This window comes from Gouania willdenowi, chromosome 7, assembly GCF_900634775.1.
Source record: "Gouania willdenowi chromosome 7, fGouWil2.1, whole genome shotgun sequence".
Classification (NCBI taxonomy): Eukaryota; Metazoa; Chordata; class Actinopteri; order Blenniiformes; family Gobiesocidae; genus Gouania; species Gouania willdenowi.
This window is the reverse complement of record NC_041050.1, coordinates 31,645,001-31,657,790: the sequence shown is the minus strand read 5'-3', so window position 1 is coordinate 31,657,790 and position 12,790 is coordinate 31,645,001. Positions and strand designations below refer to the sequence as shown.

General features: G+C 36.6%; 1 protein-coding gene across 1 annotated transcript; it reads right to left on the bottom strand.

The window, feature by feature from the left end:
* Positions 1-308: 308 nt before the first annotated feature.
* sypl2b (synaptophysin-like 2b) lies at positions 309-9,689 on the bottom strand. Its single transcript, XM_028453912.1, has 6 exons — positions 9,505-9,689; positions 9,325-9,402; positions 6,246-6,364; positions 5,949-6,153; positions 4,593-4,784; positions 309-1,320 (listed from the first exon to the last, which is right to left on the bottom strand). Exons 1-6 carry the CDS (start codon positions 9,520-9,522, stop codon positions 1,198-1,200), a joined length of 735 nt encoding a protein of 244 aa, XP_028309713.1. The 5' UTR covers positions 9,523-9,689; the 3' UTR covers positions 309-1,197.
* Between the last annotated feature and the right edge of the window lie 3,101 nt (positions 9,690-12,790).

Sequence of the window (12,790 nt, the reverse complement as noted above, 5' to 3'; positions counted from 1 at the left end):
TTAATTTTTTTAAAATAAACAAAATGTCTTAAATCAGAATGGCTCATAAATATTTTATCTTTCCTTTTTTTATTGAAACAATTTTTCAGGCTATACACAGGAAGTTTAAAAAATATTATTTTTTTTCATATTTTTTGGAAAATTATTCAATTTCCAAAAGGGAAATTTTGCATCTAAAGTTTATAGATATGCCTGAAACTTGATAATGTTGTACAGATTGTCATTGTGAGGCGTCTGCTTGAGGTCACCCATGTTGTGCAGAATGAGTGACATAATGGGGAAAAAAAAAAATCAGACATCACAACAAATCCAGTTCTTCTCTTTAATAAGGCACAATATTTTAGAACACAACAACATTTTGCAGGATTGCAACAGAGTTCCTAGTCTACAACCACTTTAGTGGATCAAGCATGAATCCTTGGATAAAGCCAAGCTGAACATATAAACAGGGAATCTAAACCATTTACTTTCCTCTGGAACAAAGAGGCGATAGAAGTTAAAGTAAGGTGATAAAGACAGAAGAAGTGGACAGTATTGTGAGTTTGAATGCTGTCAAGCCTTGGTGGAACATTCCCTGTAGTTCAAACATAGGAAACATAAGATAAGGAAAAGAACAAAAATAATTATGAAAACAAATCCGACCCATGGCAGTAAAAATCTTAAATCTAACTTTCATTACGAGTTAAACCTGTTCTAAATGAACATAATGAAGACATCTAATGACATACTTGGTTCTTAGTCCAAATTGTTAGTCAAACATCAGGAAATAAGAAAACAATAAGTAACGGAAACATTTTTTATAGTATAACATGCATCTTCTTTAAATAATCTACTTTGGCAGCTGATTTGTTGAAAATACATACAATACAATTTGCATCAATTACTCCTGAGGTATTAAGGATGGCATGTTTCTTGAAATGAATTCTATTGAATTGGTTAAATTATGTTAAAGATACCAACTCGACACGGGTTAATACTTTTTAATCCTACAACTTCAACAACAACAAAAAGACACTCTACATTTGAAGAAACAACTGTCTGAATGTTTGGGGCAAATTAAAGACCTAAAAGACAGTCCAAGAGATGCAACGTACCTTGAAGAGTCATTTGTTTTTCAGTCAATATTCAAATTATTTAAATTACTTAAATTCAATAGCGCTGCTTGTAGGACAGCCCCGATGTGAGGAGGCTTTGTAGTTAAGATGGTTGAACTCCCTGCTCTGCGTCTGCAGGCTGGTTGGCCGATTGATGGAAGGGCGTTTCCTTGTAAATAAACCAGCAGTTTCCACCCCATAGGATGAGGTTAAGATAACCAAAGATCTGCCACAGAGTCAAACAGAAAACACAAAGTCTCAGAATATGGTTAGACTAGCATGCTTTAGGCTACGTTCACACTGCAGGCAAATCCGACCCAATACTGCCAATAAGCGAACTGTATCTGATCTGTTAAAGAGTCTGAACAGCATAATTCAAATTTTTTCAAATCCGACCCAGGTGACTTTCATATGCGGTCCTACTGAATCTGATACGTATCCAATTTTTTGTAACGCAACTGCAGTCTGGACGGCCGAGGCACTTTCTATCTGACTCCTACGTCATCACCTTCCAAACAGTCTGTTGTACAGATGTAGCAGCCATCAGATAAACAGATAAAGCAATAGACCTGGCTCTCTTCTTTTTCACTCTCTTTAAAGTTATGAAGTGTCGACTTCTGTTGGAAAGAAACTCTCTCAGCGCGACACACAATCCTACACTGGACGCCTCCATATTTACTTCTGTAAACAACAATCATGCCTGCGGGGTCATGGGTCACCAGGGTTGGGGTCACTTATAAGTTCAATTGCGTAATTGGAAATTAATTAAAATAATGACGTAATTGATAAAAGCTTTTGCTTGTGTAATCATAATGGAATTGAGTTCAGATAATTGACTTTGCCATTGTAATTGTCATGGAAATTCTATAAAAACCGTCAATTACAATTTACATATAAGAAAACCTGTGGAACCATGTAACAATTCTGTCCTATACATACAGTATGTAGTTTATAATTATTAAAATACGTTTCATATCAACTTTTCCCACTACCTGTCACTTCTCTTCAGGATCATTTTGCCATTTAAAAATTTGAAATCTAGGGGTATACTAACAGAAATAAGGCTCAGACGACCAAACCAAAAATATTAATACCAATATTATCATTGATTAGGAAGCCAAACAAGGTAACCAAGAGATGAGAAACAAATTAGATGATAGATAATATATTGTAGTGTATTTTACAGCTGATTTAAGAAATGGGTCAAACTGACCCGTTAACATAAGAGATGCTAACAGAAAGCTAACACAAGAGGAAGGTTACGTTGTATAGGATTCAGAGTCGGCACCAGCCAGTATTAAATAAGGGGCATTAAGAAAACTGCGGGGGGCAGAAGAACGCTCCACACTGACACAATTGTGATTAATTGCAATTTAACTTCAGTACTTGAGACATAATTGTAATAGACTGAGGGGAAAAAACAATCATAACTGAGTTGTAATTGAACATGGATAATTGAAGACAGAATTGTAATTGAAAAATGTAATTGTTCCCAACCTTAGACCTATTCTGCGCATTCGGGTCACATTCCATTCATATTCCAAACTGATTCAATTCAACTTTATTCATAGAGCACTAATTACAACAAAAGTCATCTCAAAGCGCTAACAAACCCAGACGGAAGAAAAAAACACACTACTGTAAATAGGATCATGCATGCTATACTTGACCATTTAGCCCATATGTTTAATACAGGAGCACACTTAACAAGGTGTCCATGTACTACCTACAGTGGTATGCAAAAGTTTGGGCACCCTTGTAAATGTTCATGATTTTCCTTAATAAATAATTGGTTGTTTGGATAACAAATTCCAGTTAAATTTATCATATAGGAGACAAACACAGTGATATTTGAGAAGTGAAATAAAATTTATATGATTTACAGAAAGTGTGCTAGAATTATTTAAACAGAATTAGGCATGTGCATAAGTTTAGGCACCCTTGCATCTTATTGATTTTAATACTCTTAGCACTAATTATTGGAACTCAAAATTGTTTTGGTAACCTCAGTGATCCTTGATCTCCATACACAGGTGAATCCAATCATGAGTCAGGGTATTTAAGTAGGAAAATTCTAGGTGTTTCCTCTTTGCATCTTCTCTGATTAGTGGCAACATGGGAGCCTCAAAACACCTCTCAAATGACCTGAAAACAAAGATAATTCAACATCATGGTTTAGGGGAGGAATACAAAAAGCTATCCCAGCGATTTAAGCTTTCAGTTTCAACTGTGAGGAACATTGTGAGGAATTGGAAGACCACAGGCACAGTTCTAGTTAAGGCCCGAAGTGGAAGACCAAGAAAGATCTCCGAAAGGCAGCGGCGCAGGATGGTGAGAACAGTCACAGTCAACCCGCAGACCAGCTCCAAAGACCTACAACATCAGCTTGCTGCAGATGGTGTCACTGTGCATCGTTCCACTATTCAGCGCACTTTACACAAGGAGATGCTGTATGGAAGAGTAATGCGGAAAAAGCCTTTTCTCTGCACACGCCACAAACGGGGTCGCTTGAGGTATGCTAAAGCACATTTGGACAAGCCAGCTTCATTTTGGAACAAGGTGCTGTGGACTGATGAAACTAAAATAGAGTTATTTGGGCATAACCAGGGGCGTTATGCATGGCGGAAAAAGAACACAGCATTCCAAGAAAAGCACTTGCTACCTACAATAAAGTTTGGTGGTGATTCCATCATGCTGTGGGGCTGTGTGTCCAGTGCAGGCACTGGGAATCTTGTTAAAGTTGAGGGGCGCATGGATTCCTCTCAATATCAGCAGATTCTGGAGAACAATGTCCAGGAATCAGTGACAAAGTTGAAGTTGCGCCGGGGCTGGATCTTTCAACAAGACAATGATCCTAAACACTGCTCAAAATCTACTAAGGCATTCATGCAGAGGAACAAGTACAACATCCTGGAATGGCCGTCTCAGTCCCCAGACCTGAATATTATTGAAAATGTATGGTGTGCTTTAAAACGGGCGGTCCATGCTCGGAAACCATCAAACCTGACTGAACTAGAGATGATCTGCAGAGAAGAATGGTCCAAAATACCTCCCACCAGAATCCAGACCCTAAGATCAAGGATCACTGAGGTTACCAAAACAATTTTGAGTTCCAATAATTAGTGCTAAGAGTATTAAAATCAATAAGATTCAAGGGTGCCTAAACTTATGCACATGCCTAATTCTGTTTAAATAATTCTAGCACACTTTCTGTAAATCGAATAAACTTTATTTCACTTCTCAAATATCACTGTGTTTGTCTCCTATATGATAAATTTAACTGGAATTTGTTATCCAAACAACCAATTATTTATTAAGGAAAATCATGAACATTTACAAGGGTGCCCAAACTTTTGCATACCACTGTATATGGTAAATGGAATTGATTTTTATAAATAATTTATAATTGTTTTTAAAACACCCTAATCTGAATTGTGCATTAAGAACTACAGTGTGAACGTAGCCTTACTCTAGATATGATACACAGGGAAAACTTACCACGGAGGCATTTAGCCGGCCCATGTGTGGCATAGCTCCTGGGGAGCACTTGTTGACCGCTAACTTGCAAGCATCCACAAATGTCAACAATGTCGAAGGACTGGTGGCCCACTTAACGTCAGTCAGGCCTTTCGCCCAAGCAGAGGAGGACACCAGCCACAGGAACGCCAACAGTCCGGTCACCAAGAGATCCTTACACAGCAGCAGAGAAATCCATTTAAAATGTCAAATCTAACTGCCTGTATGAGTTTTGTAAAATCATTTTTTAAATCAGACTCTTGTATTGCAGTACAATGATTAGGTCTTTAGAAACAATTCCCAAAAATGTCTCAAATATAAACCTAGTTCAAATAAAATGCAGTATAAAAATATCTGAGGTGTCACACTTGTCACTAATCATGGCTACTCTGTATTTGTAACACTTTAAAAAAACATGATCAAAAACTAATTCTAGAAAGAAAAAAACATGTTTCTGGGCTCGCTAGACATTTGTGATATCAAAATGGGGTCACGACCCAAAAAAGGTTGGAACCTCTGAGCTAAGCTGAAGTTGAAAATTCATATTAAACCTAAAAAGGCATGATTTTAATTGACAACACTGTACAGTCTTAAAAAGAGAAACCCTTTATTAACAAAATGACTAGGGCTGCCTCGATACAACTGTTTCGCTTCCAATACAATATTGATGTTGCTGCCTTCACTGTTTGCCGATAATATCAATATTGATCCGATATCAGCACAGATCATACACACTTATTAATTATCTTGTAGTGCGAAATGTTAGAAAAGGCTTGATCAAGTGATGTTAGTCAAACAGAACAATAGTCAGTAACAGTAGGTATGAGAAAGTTGTTTTTTATTTATTTTTTGTATCGCCCACCCCTAAACTGAATCTGCAGTCTGCATTTATTACTAACCAATTGGTTACATAAAATGTAACCTTAAACATAAGAATATGTTACAATTGAATAAAATAATAAATAATTTAGAATATTATGAACACCAATTACAATATATATTACTGTATTTCAGAGATTTTAGATGTAGGCTGATATACAGTAAATGCTGTTAATTGTTTTGGTTTTTTTGCTGATATCAGACTGATATTCAATGTCAATATCGAATCAGGACACCCTGAATAGCTGCATAATAATAATTATAATAACAATAAAAGAAAAATGTATAATTAAAGTCAGAGGTAGATGCCTAAGCTAAACAACTTATGAAATAAAGAAAAGAAAAATGTGAAAGTAGATCTGGCCATGTCACTTACATAAATTAGAATAGCACTAAATCACTGGATGAATGAAACTAAATAAATCAGCTAAATATACTGATGAAGACTGACAGCCTTACCACGATGGGGCCACGACTAGTTTGTCTGTACACGTGCTGGTAGGCCAGATAGAGGACCAGAGTAGCAGTGCTGTAAAGGAAGGCCAACACCCCAATGGAAACGTAAAACTGTGCAGACGACGCATGATTTCCAGTCAGGAAGTAAACAGTGGTGGCGGTGGAATTAATTTCACAGGTGGGAGCATTATAGGTATGTTGATACAAGCTGCGTGCAAACAGAAAGAACAATGTTTGATAAGAAGGCTGGGCCCAACCTGTAAAGGCGGTATGAGATTAGCAGTGTTTGCATACACTGACCTGAACGGGTAGTTAAAACTCGCATGAATCTCCTCATTGGGTTTGTCACTGCACTGGACGTTAATGCTGGTGGTGCCGCTGTAGCCTCCAGTGGTGGCGAAGGCAAATATGGAAAAAAGCTGCAGTCACAGACAACAGAGAGCAAAGTCAACACAGAGTATTATAAACCAAAAGATCACACAGACCTACACAAACCTCCTTTTCTGTTTTGTGCTACGATCAATAAATGTGAGTCAGTGGATGCACAGCGAACAGCAAAGAGGAGCCTGATCCACAGACAGACCTGAGAAATATGGAGGTGATATACAACTCATGTCCATCCATCCTACACAGTCCACACACGCACGCACGCACACACACGCACACACGTAAAATATATTCTTTAAACATGAATAAAATGTGTACCACTGAATTAAACACCTCAAAGTTAGTATTAATAATCTGTGTGTGCCAAGCTTTATTATTTATAGATGTCCGAAATCGCAGAAGTTTGTTTTATTTAGCGAATAAAGTGTGTGTAAAATAAAAAACATATATATTATTATTATTTTTAATAATTTTTTCTCTCGGATGCTATTTTTGTAATCGTTGGGTGTAATAATTGAAATTGTAATTGAATTTCAATTAATTGCACAGCCCTACTCTGAATGTGTATTAACGTCACTAAAATTAAAACATTGCAATTATATACATTAATATTAATGCTTCAAAAAATAAATCAATTCAAAATGTTAAAATATCTATTTAGCACTGGCATTTCAACAATGCACAATATAATAATAAAAAAAATGAAATGTTTAACTTGACCCCACTTATACATTAAATATTGTACAGGCCTATAACTGACTGAGTTGGGCCGTTTCCAAACAAGCGCGCACGCTGACCGTGCGGTTTGCTCCCGTCCTGATTCGATCAGATTTTTTCAGCGAGAAAAGTGTTTCGCCAAAAACCAAAAATGCAATTTTGGGACTTTCTCGGCCAAATATTTTTGGAGGCCGGAATTTTGGTGCATCGAAAATTAATAGTAAGAATATAGCAATACAACTTTTTCACGTCCAATACGATGCCGATATTGCACCCTTGAGTATTGGCCGATGTCAATATCAATCCCAAAAGATATCATTTTGATTTATACATACCTTTATTACTTATTATGCAATGTGAAATGTTAGGAAAGACTTGATCAAGTGATATTACTCAAATGGAGAAAAATAGTCAGCAACTGAAGGGATGAGGAAAAACTGACCCATTTATTAGAAGTGCTGGACCGAAGTTGGGAATGGACTGCTTATATCGGAGATTTCAGATGCAGGCCAATTTCATTTTGAAAGAGTCTATTCGTATGGTTGCCATACAGACAACCCCCGGTGCTATTGGTACATTTACCAAAGTACACGTATGTAGCATCTTAGGGTTTAGGGTAGGGTTAGTTAAATGTATAAGGGTTATAACCCTATATTGCAACCATTTTTAGGGTTAAGGTTAGTCTTGGTCACGAGACCTAAACTGGCCAATGAGGGGCGCTGCGTACGGATAGAATGTCATTATATTCATACGGCAACCATACGGCTAGCCACTGCCTATAATTTTGAAAGTGTCTATTTGTAAGGTTGGCGTACGGACAACCCCCGGTGAAATTGGTACGGTTACCAAAGTACAAAGGCGGCTCTCTACGCCGCCTTTGGACGTAACCGTGCTATGCTAATTACTATACGTAAGTTCACAGTGCATTAGTGAATTGATAAAGCCTGGCTGTTGCTACGTTCTCTAGCTAGTGGGCAGGATAACACTACAGGGAAGATGACAGCGCTAGAAACGATAGAGAAGCTTTCTTTTGAGGAAGAAACGACAGCTTTTAAAAGATGGGAGACCAACACCTGAGCTACCAGACCTTCAGCAAAGGTAAGGTCAGAAAATTGTTCGTATTTTTTTTACAGTGAATGGTAAGATTGGTTTGTGGATGTGCCTCACTGAGGCTGTTCCCAGTTGTTGTTGTCAATCTTCTCCGTGTTTCCAACACAAACAACGGATGCGCTGCTGTGTCAGTTGGGAGAGTATGGAGGCTGCTATTGAATAATTGTTTAAGTTTCTTTAATGGTGTTTTACGATCTTGATTTTGTTAGATGACTAAATGCTTGTTCATGTGGATCTTGTTGGGTTTTTTCTTTCTTATTATGAATTTTATATTTTGTTAAACACATTGAGATGACTGTTGTAAATTGCTCTATACAAATAAAGTTGAATTGAATTAACACTTGCCAGCAGAAACACATGGATTTGTCATTGGTGTTGATGACATTGGGGGTCTCGATTTGCAACGCCCTGCCTACCCAACCCTAATGCTGGTTAGAACCTAATATCGCAACAACTTTTAGAGTTAGGGTTAGGTTTAGTCTTAGTCACGCAACCTAAACTGGCCAATGACTGACCTGTCACGTGACCTAAAGTGGCCGAATAGAGGTGCTGCCTATGGATAGAATGTCGGTATCGTCAGTTATTGATAGGGCAACCGTTCGGATAGCAACTGCTTATAATTTTTTGATGATGATATCAGACAGATTTCTGATATCACTTCGGATTGGAACACCCCTAGTTTATAATCAGTTTTTTGGGGATGTAGTATATTGTGAACATTTTTTCTTATTCAAAACAACTTTATTCTACTTATTGTAGGTATATGTATGAGTTTATATCAAATTAGCCTGACACATTTTACACACATGGGTGCGTCTACGTAAGGGGGGGGGGCAGCATTCTTCCTGGGTTTTAAACCTCTGTGTCAGAGTACCCGTTAAAAAACATCACAAGGAGACACTAGACTTTCACTTTTCTCCCTGGTATCTTTGAATTCAGCTCAGATAAACACACCGAGCAGCCACATACCTGATCTGAAACGCTCCATGGTCTCCACGCGGGGTTAAACGGTTCTTATGGGCGTGTATTGGGTCACAAGACCGCCGACATGATCCATTTGTGAGGCATTTCTTGTAAGCATACAAACCGTGGTACGCACCCCACACACTGACCATATGTTAAAACACAAAGCTGTAAAACAATAAAAATAAAAAATAAAACGTACCCATTCAAGTAGACGGATGAAGGCCAAGGGCTCCTTCAGAGGCCCCAAGTCCAGAGTGAACCCAGAAGTCAGCACTTTCTGTAGGGGCACAGAGAGCCGTTAGACACGTTGCTGCATGAAGGTGTGTTCGCGGTAGACCGTGTGACACCCCCGCATGTCTGTCCGTGCTGTTACCGTTACCTGAGCCAAGTTTTCCATCGCTCTCCTCGGACAGATACAGCCTGCAGAGCTCCTTTACCGTGTGTTCGCAGCTCTTTTCTTTCTGGGGCTCGTCTAATACTCGTCGCTCTTCTCAAAGTTTTTCCACCAACTTCAGCGAATCGCTGCTGGTGACACGTGACCCAGAATGGGAGGCAGCGTCACCACATCAGCACATTCAACACTTCATTAGTTTTTTTATTAAAGACGCCAGTAACAATAGTTTAAAGCCATTCACGGGTCAGAGACTCGGTTACAATTACTGTACAATGCATGAAAAATAATTTAGTTGTTTTTTCTTCCAAAATTTAGTATCAAATATTTTCTCTCTGAATTAATCCACCTTTTTACCCAACAATATTAAGCACAAATACAGCCAACATACAAGTGCTTCACTATATCCCGACAGCTTGTAAAACTCAAAAAGGCATCAAAATCAACCGAATATTAATATGAACTTCCTGTTGAAGCTGCAGAGGTGGTGGTGATTTAAAGTGCATTAATGCAACTGCATCATATATAGATTATTACATTTCCTCAGGCATTATGGGTTTACACCAATACACGGTCATGTGTTCATAATACATATAGCTATGTTAAGGTGACGTAATGTTAAAATAGCATACAATAACAATGATTATATAATCCAGCTATTATCTATCTATCTATCTATCTATCTATCTATCTATCTATCTATAAAGCAAGGAATCTCTGTGTGTCTGTGGCTCATATATCTTAGTGGTTCAGGGACTGACAGAGCTGAGACTTTCAACATGGCTGATGCTTGATTCAAGGGTGTGCAACGTCGGATTTCTTGGACTGCAATGATACTGTTCATGAATTATTTCATAAAATTGTCTTAAATGCAGCTTTGCAGAACAGCTTAATGTTGGCAGGTAGTCATGATAACACAGTTTAAATGCTTAAATATAGCATACATCAAACATGATTTTATATCCCCCATATTATAACATAAATGCGAAAAAGTAACATTATTATTATACATACGTTTTATTTAGCGCTTTTCTGGGTACTCAAAGCCGTTTTATAATGAAGGGAGCAGTGTTGGGGTTTGGTGCCTTGCTCAAGGGCACCTCAGCAGTGCACGTGAAGTGCTGATTTTAGCTACTGATTTGAATGTGAAAAATTAATGCTCAAATAGCATACATAAATTACTACTATGTTACCTAACTGTGTTTTGGAACCAAAACATTATTTTAATACGCGCAACGGCATCTGACCTAACCCAACTTTTATTTTATTTATTTATTTATCTATCTATTATGTATCTATTATTATTATTATTATTATTATTATTATTATTATTATTATTATTATCACTTCTGTATGTTTTATTTTATTCTGTGTATTTTATTTATTTACTTTGAATTTATTTTGTTCATTTTATTTATACGTGTATATAACGTAATAAAAAAAGATTTTGGTTTTGGTATTGTATCATTCTATTTGGACACATTTTTAATCAAATTTTCATTGTATAATCAAATAACTTTTTAACTTGTTATTTATAGTCAAATTATTTATTAGAAAATCTATGAAAAAATCTAATCAAATATCTTCCCTCACTATTAAATGTAGATTACAAATGTTTATACATATTTATACTGTACAACAGACTATGTAATATAAAATAGCACCAACAGAAGGTGCTGTTTAACAATATTAAAGAGCTGAACAGGAATGGGTAGATGAATGGAGTTAAGTAAGACACTAAAATTGGCAGTGATTCGATAAAATAAGTTAAATAAAAAAATAAAAAATAAAAAAATGTTTTCAAATGGACATTTTCTTCATTGATTTATTGTAAATAGGATCATGCATGTTATACTTGATCATTTGGCCCATATGTTTAATACAGGCGCTCACTTAACAAGGTGTCCATGTACTACCTTTGTGGTAAATGGAATTGATTTTTATAAATAATTTATAATTGTTTTCAAAATGCAAAAAATATTATATATATTCAAACACTACTTTTTTATTTTTAACAAATGAACCCTTAGTTATAGGTGACAGGTGCAGAGTGCACAGAGGGCAGGAGGGGGTGTTGTTCACACCATAGGTTAACATGACAGGTTAACAGGTTCATTGTATTTCATTGTATCATTCACTCAAGTCAAGGTAAAAACAATACACTCTGACCTTCTTTAACGTTTCCAATAAGCTGAAAGAATGAAAGTATTAAACCAATCACAAACCTCAGTTTCAGATAAATACCTTAAGGTTGTAGGACTCAAGCCTCGGGGTCAAATCCGACCCATTTGAGCATGTAAATTGCCCCGCAACAGAGAGTAAAAATAACAGAAAAAACATGCATCATTTTTTAAATTACAAATTAATTTAGTTGTAGATATATCAGCCCCTCAAAACACATAAGGATACAAATTTACACATTTTCCACGCTTATATCAAAATTGATGGAAAAAAAACTCAATTTTTTCCAAAATCCTGGAAATTTCCTCAAATTATTCTACTAAGTGAAGTAACAATTGTTCATAATATCAAGGAAATGTAAGTGAATTTAAGTTTAAGGTCACTTATACTTTTTATGTCATTTATAATTGGAAGTGCAAATAAAGGCACATTAATGTTGAAATGGCTCTTTTTCTTGCCTAAAATCTGTGGCTCACTTGAGATCAAACTGGTCTGTATGTGGCCCCTGAACTAAAATTAGTTTGACACCCCTGTTATATGGCATTCGAAAGTCAAACCTAAAACTCCTAGAATTACATTCTATGAGAAAATCTGCAGTATATATGTTTAGTGGATACTATCATCAAAGGGCTATCAAAGATCAAAGGCTATTTATTTATTTACTTACAATATCCCTAATTTTAGATTATGCTTTTGGATCATAAGCAACCAAAGCAATACATGTGTCTTCTAATAATTATATGATTGTTCGTTTGGTTCCTGTGTTGTGTTTGTTTCTGGGATTTTTTTTTTGCAGAGAATTCTGCAGCTTTTCTAAATTTGTTTGATCATTTTTCTTATGCAACATTCCCAGGAGAAAATAGTTCTCATACAGAAGTCCAGTTGTCACTGTGAAAGGAATATAGAGAGGCTTTGTTCTCCACCTTAAAAGGTTGACGTGGCGACAGGGGAGGTGCTTCAGCACCATGGTAAAGTCCCTTCTGTGAGGCAATGCTGCTCCACCACAGAGCATTTTTTTTTTGGTCTTCCAAGTCATTCTATGGAATACATTTATTTTATAAAAAAAAAGAGGAAAATATTACACACAGACAAA

Coding starts and splice junctions, on each gene's coding strand:
- sypl2b (XM_028453912.1), bottom strand. Junction 6,154..6,245: donor AGTTTTAACTACCCGTTCAG/GTCAGTGTATGC, acceptor GTTTGCACGCAG/CTTGTATCAACATACCTATA. Junction 1,321..4,592: donor GCCGGCTAAATGCCTCCGTG/GTAAGTTTTCCC, acceptor ACTCTGTGGCAG/ATCTTTGGTTATCTTAACCT.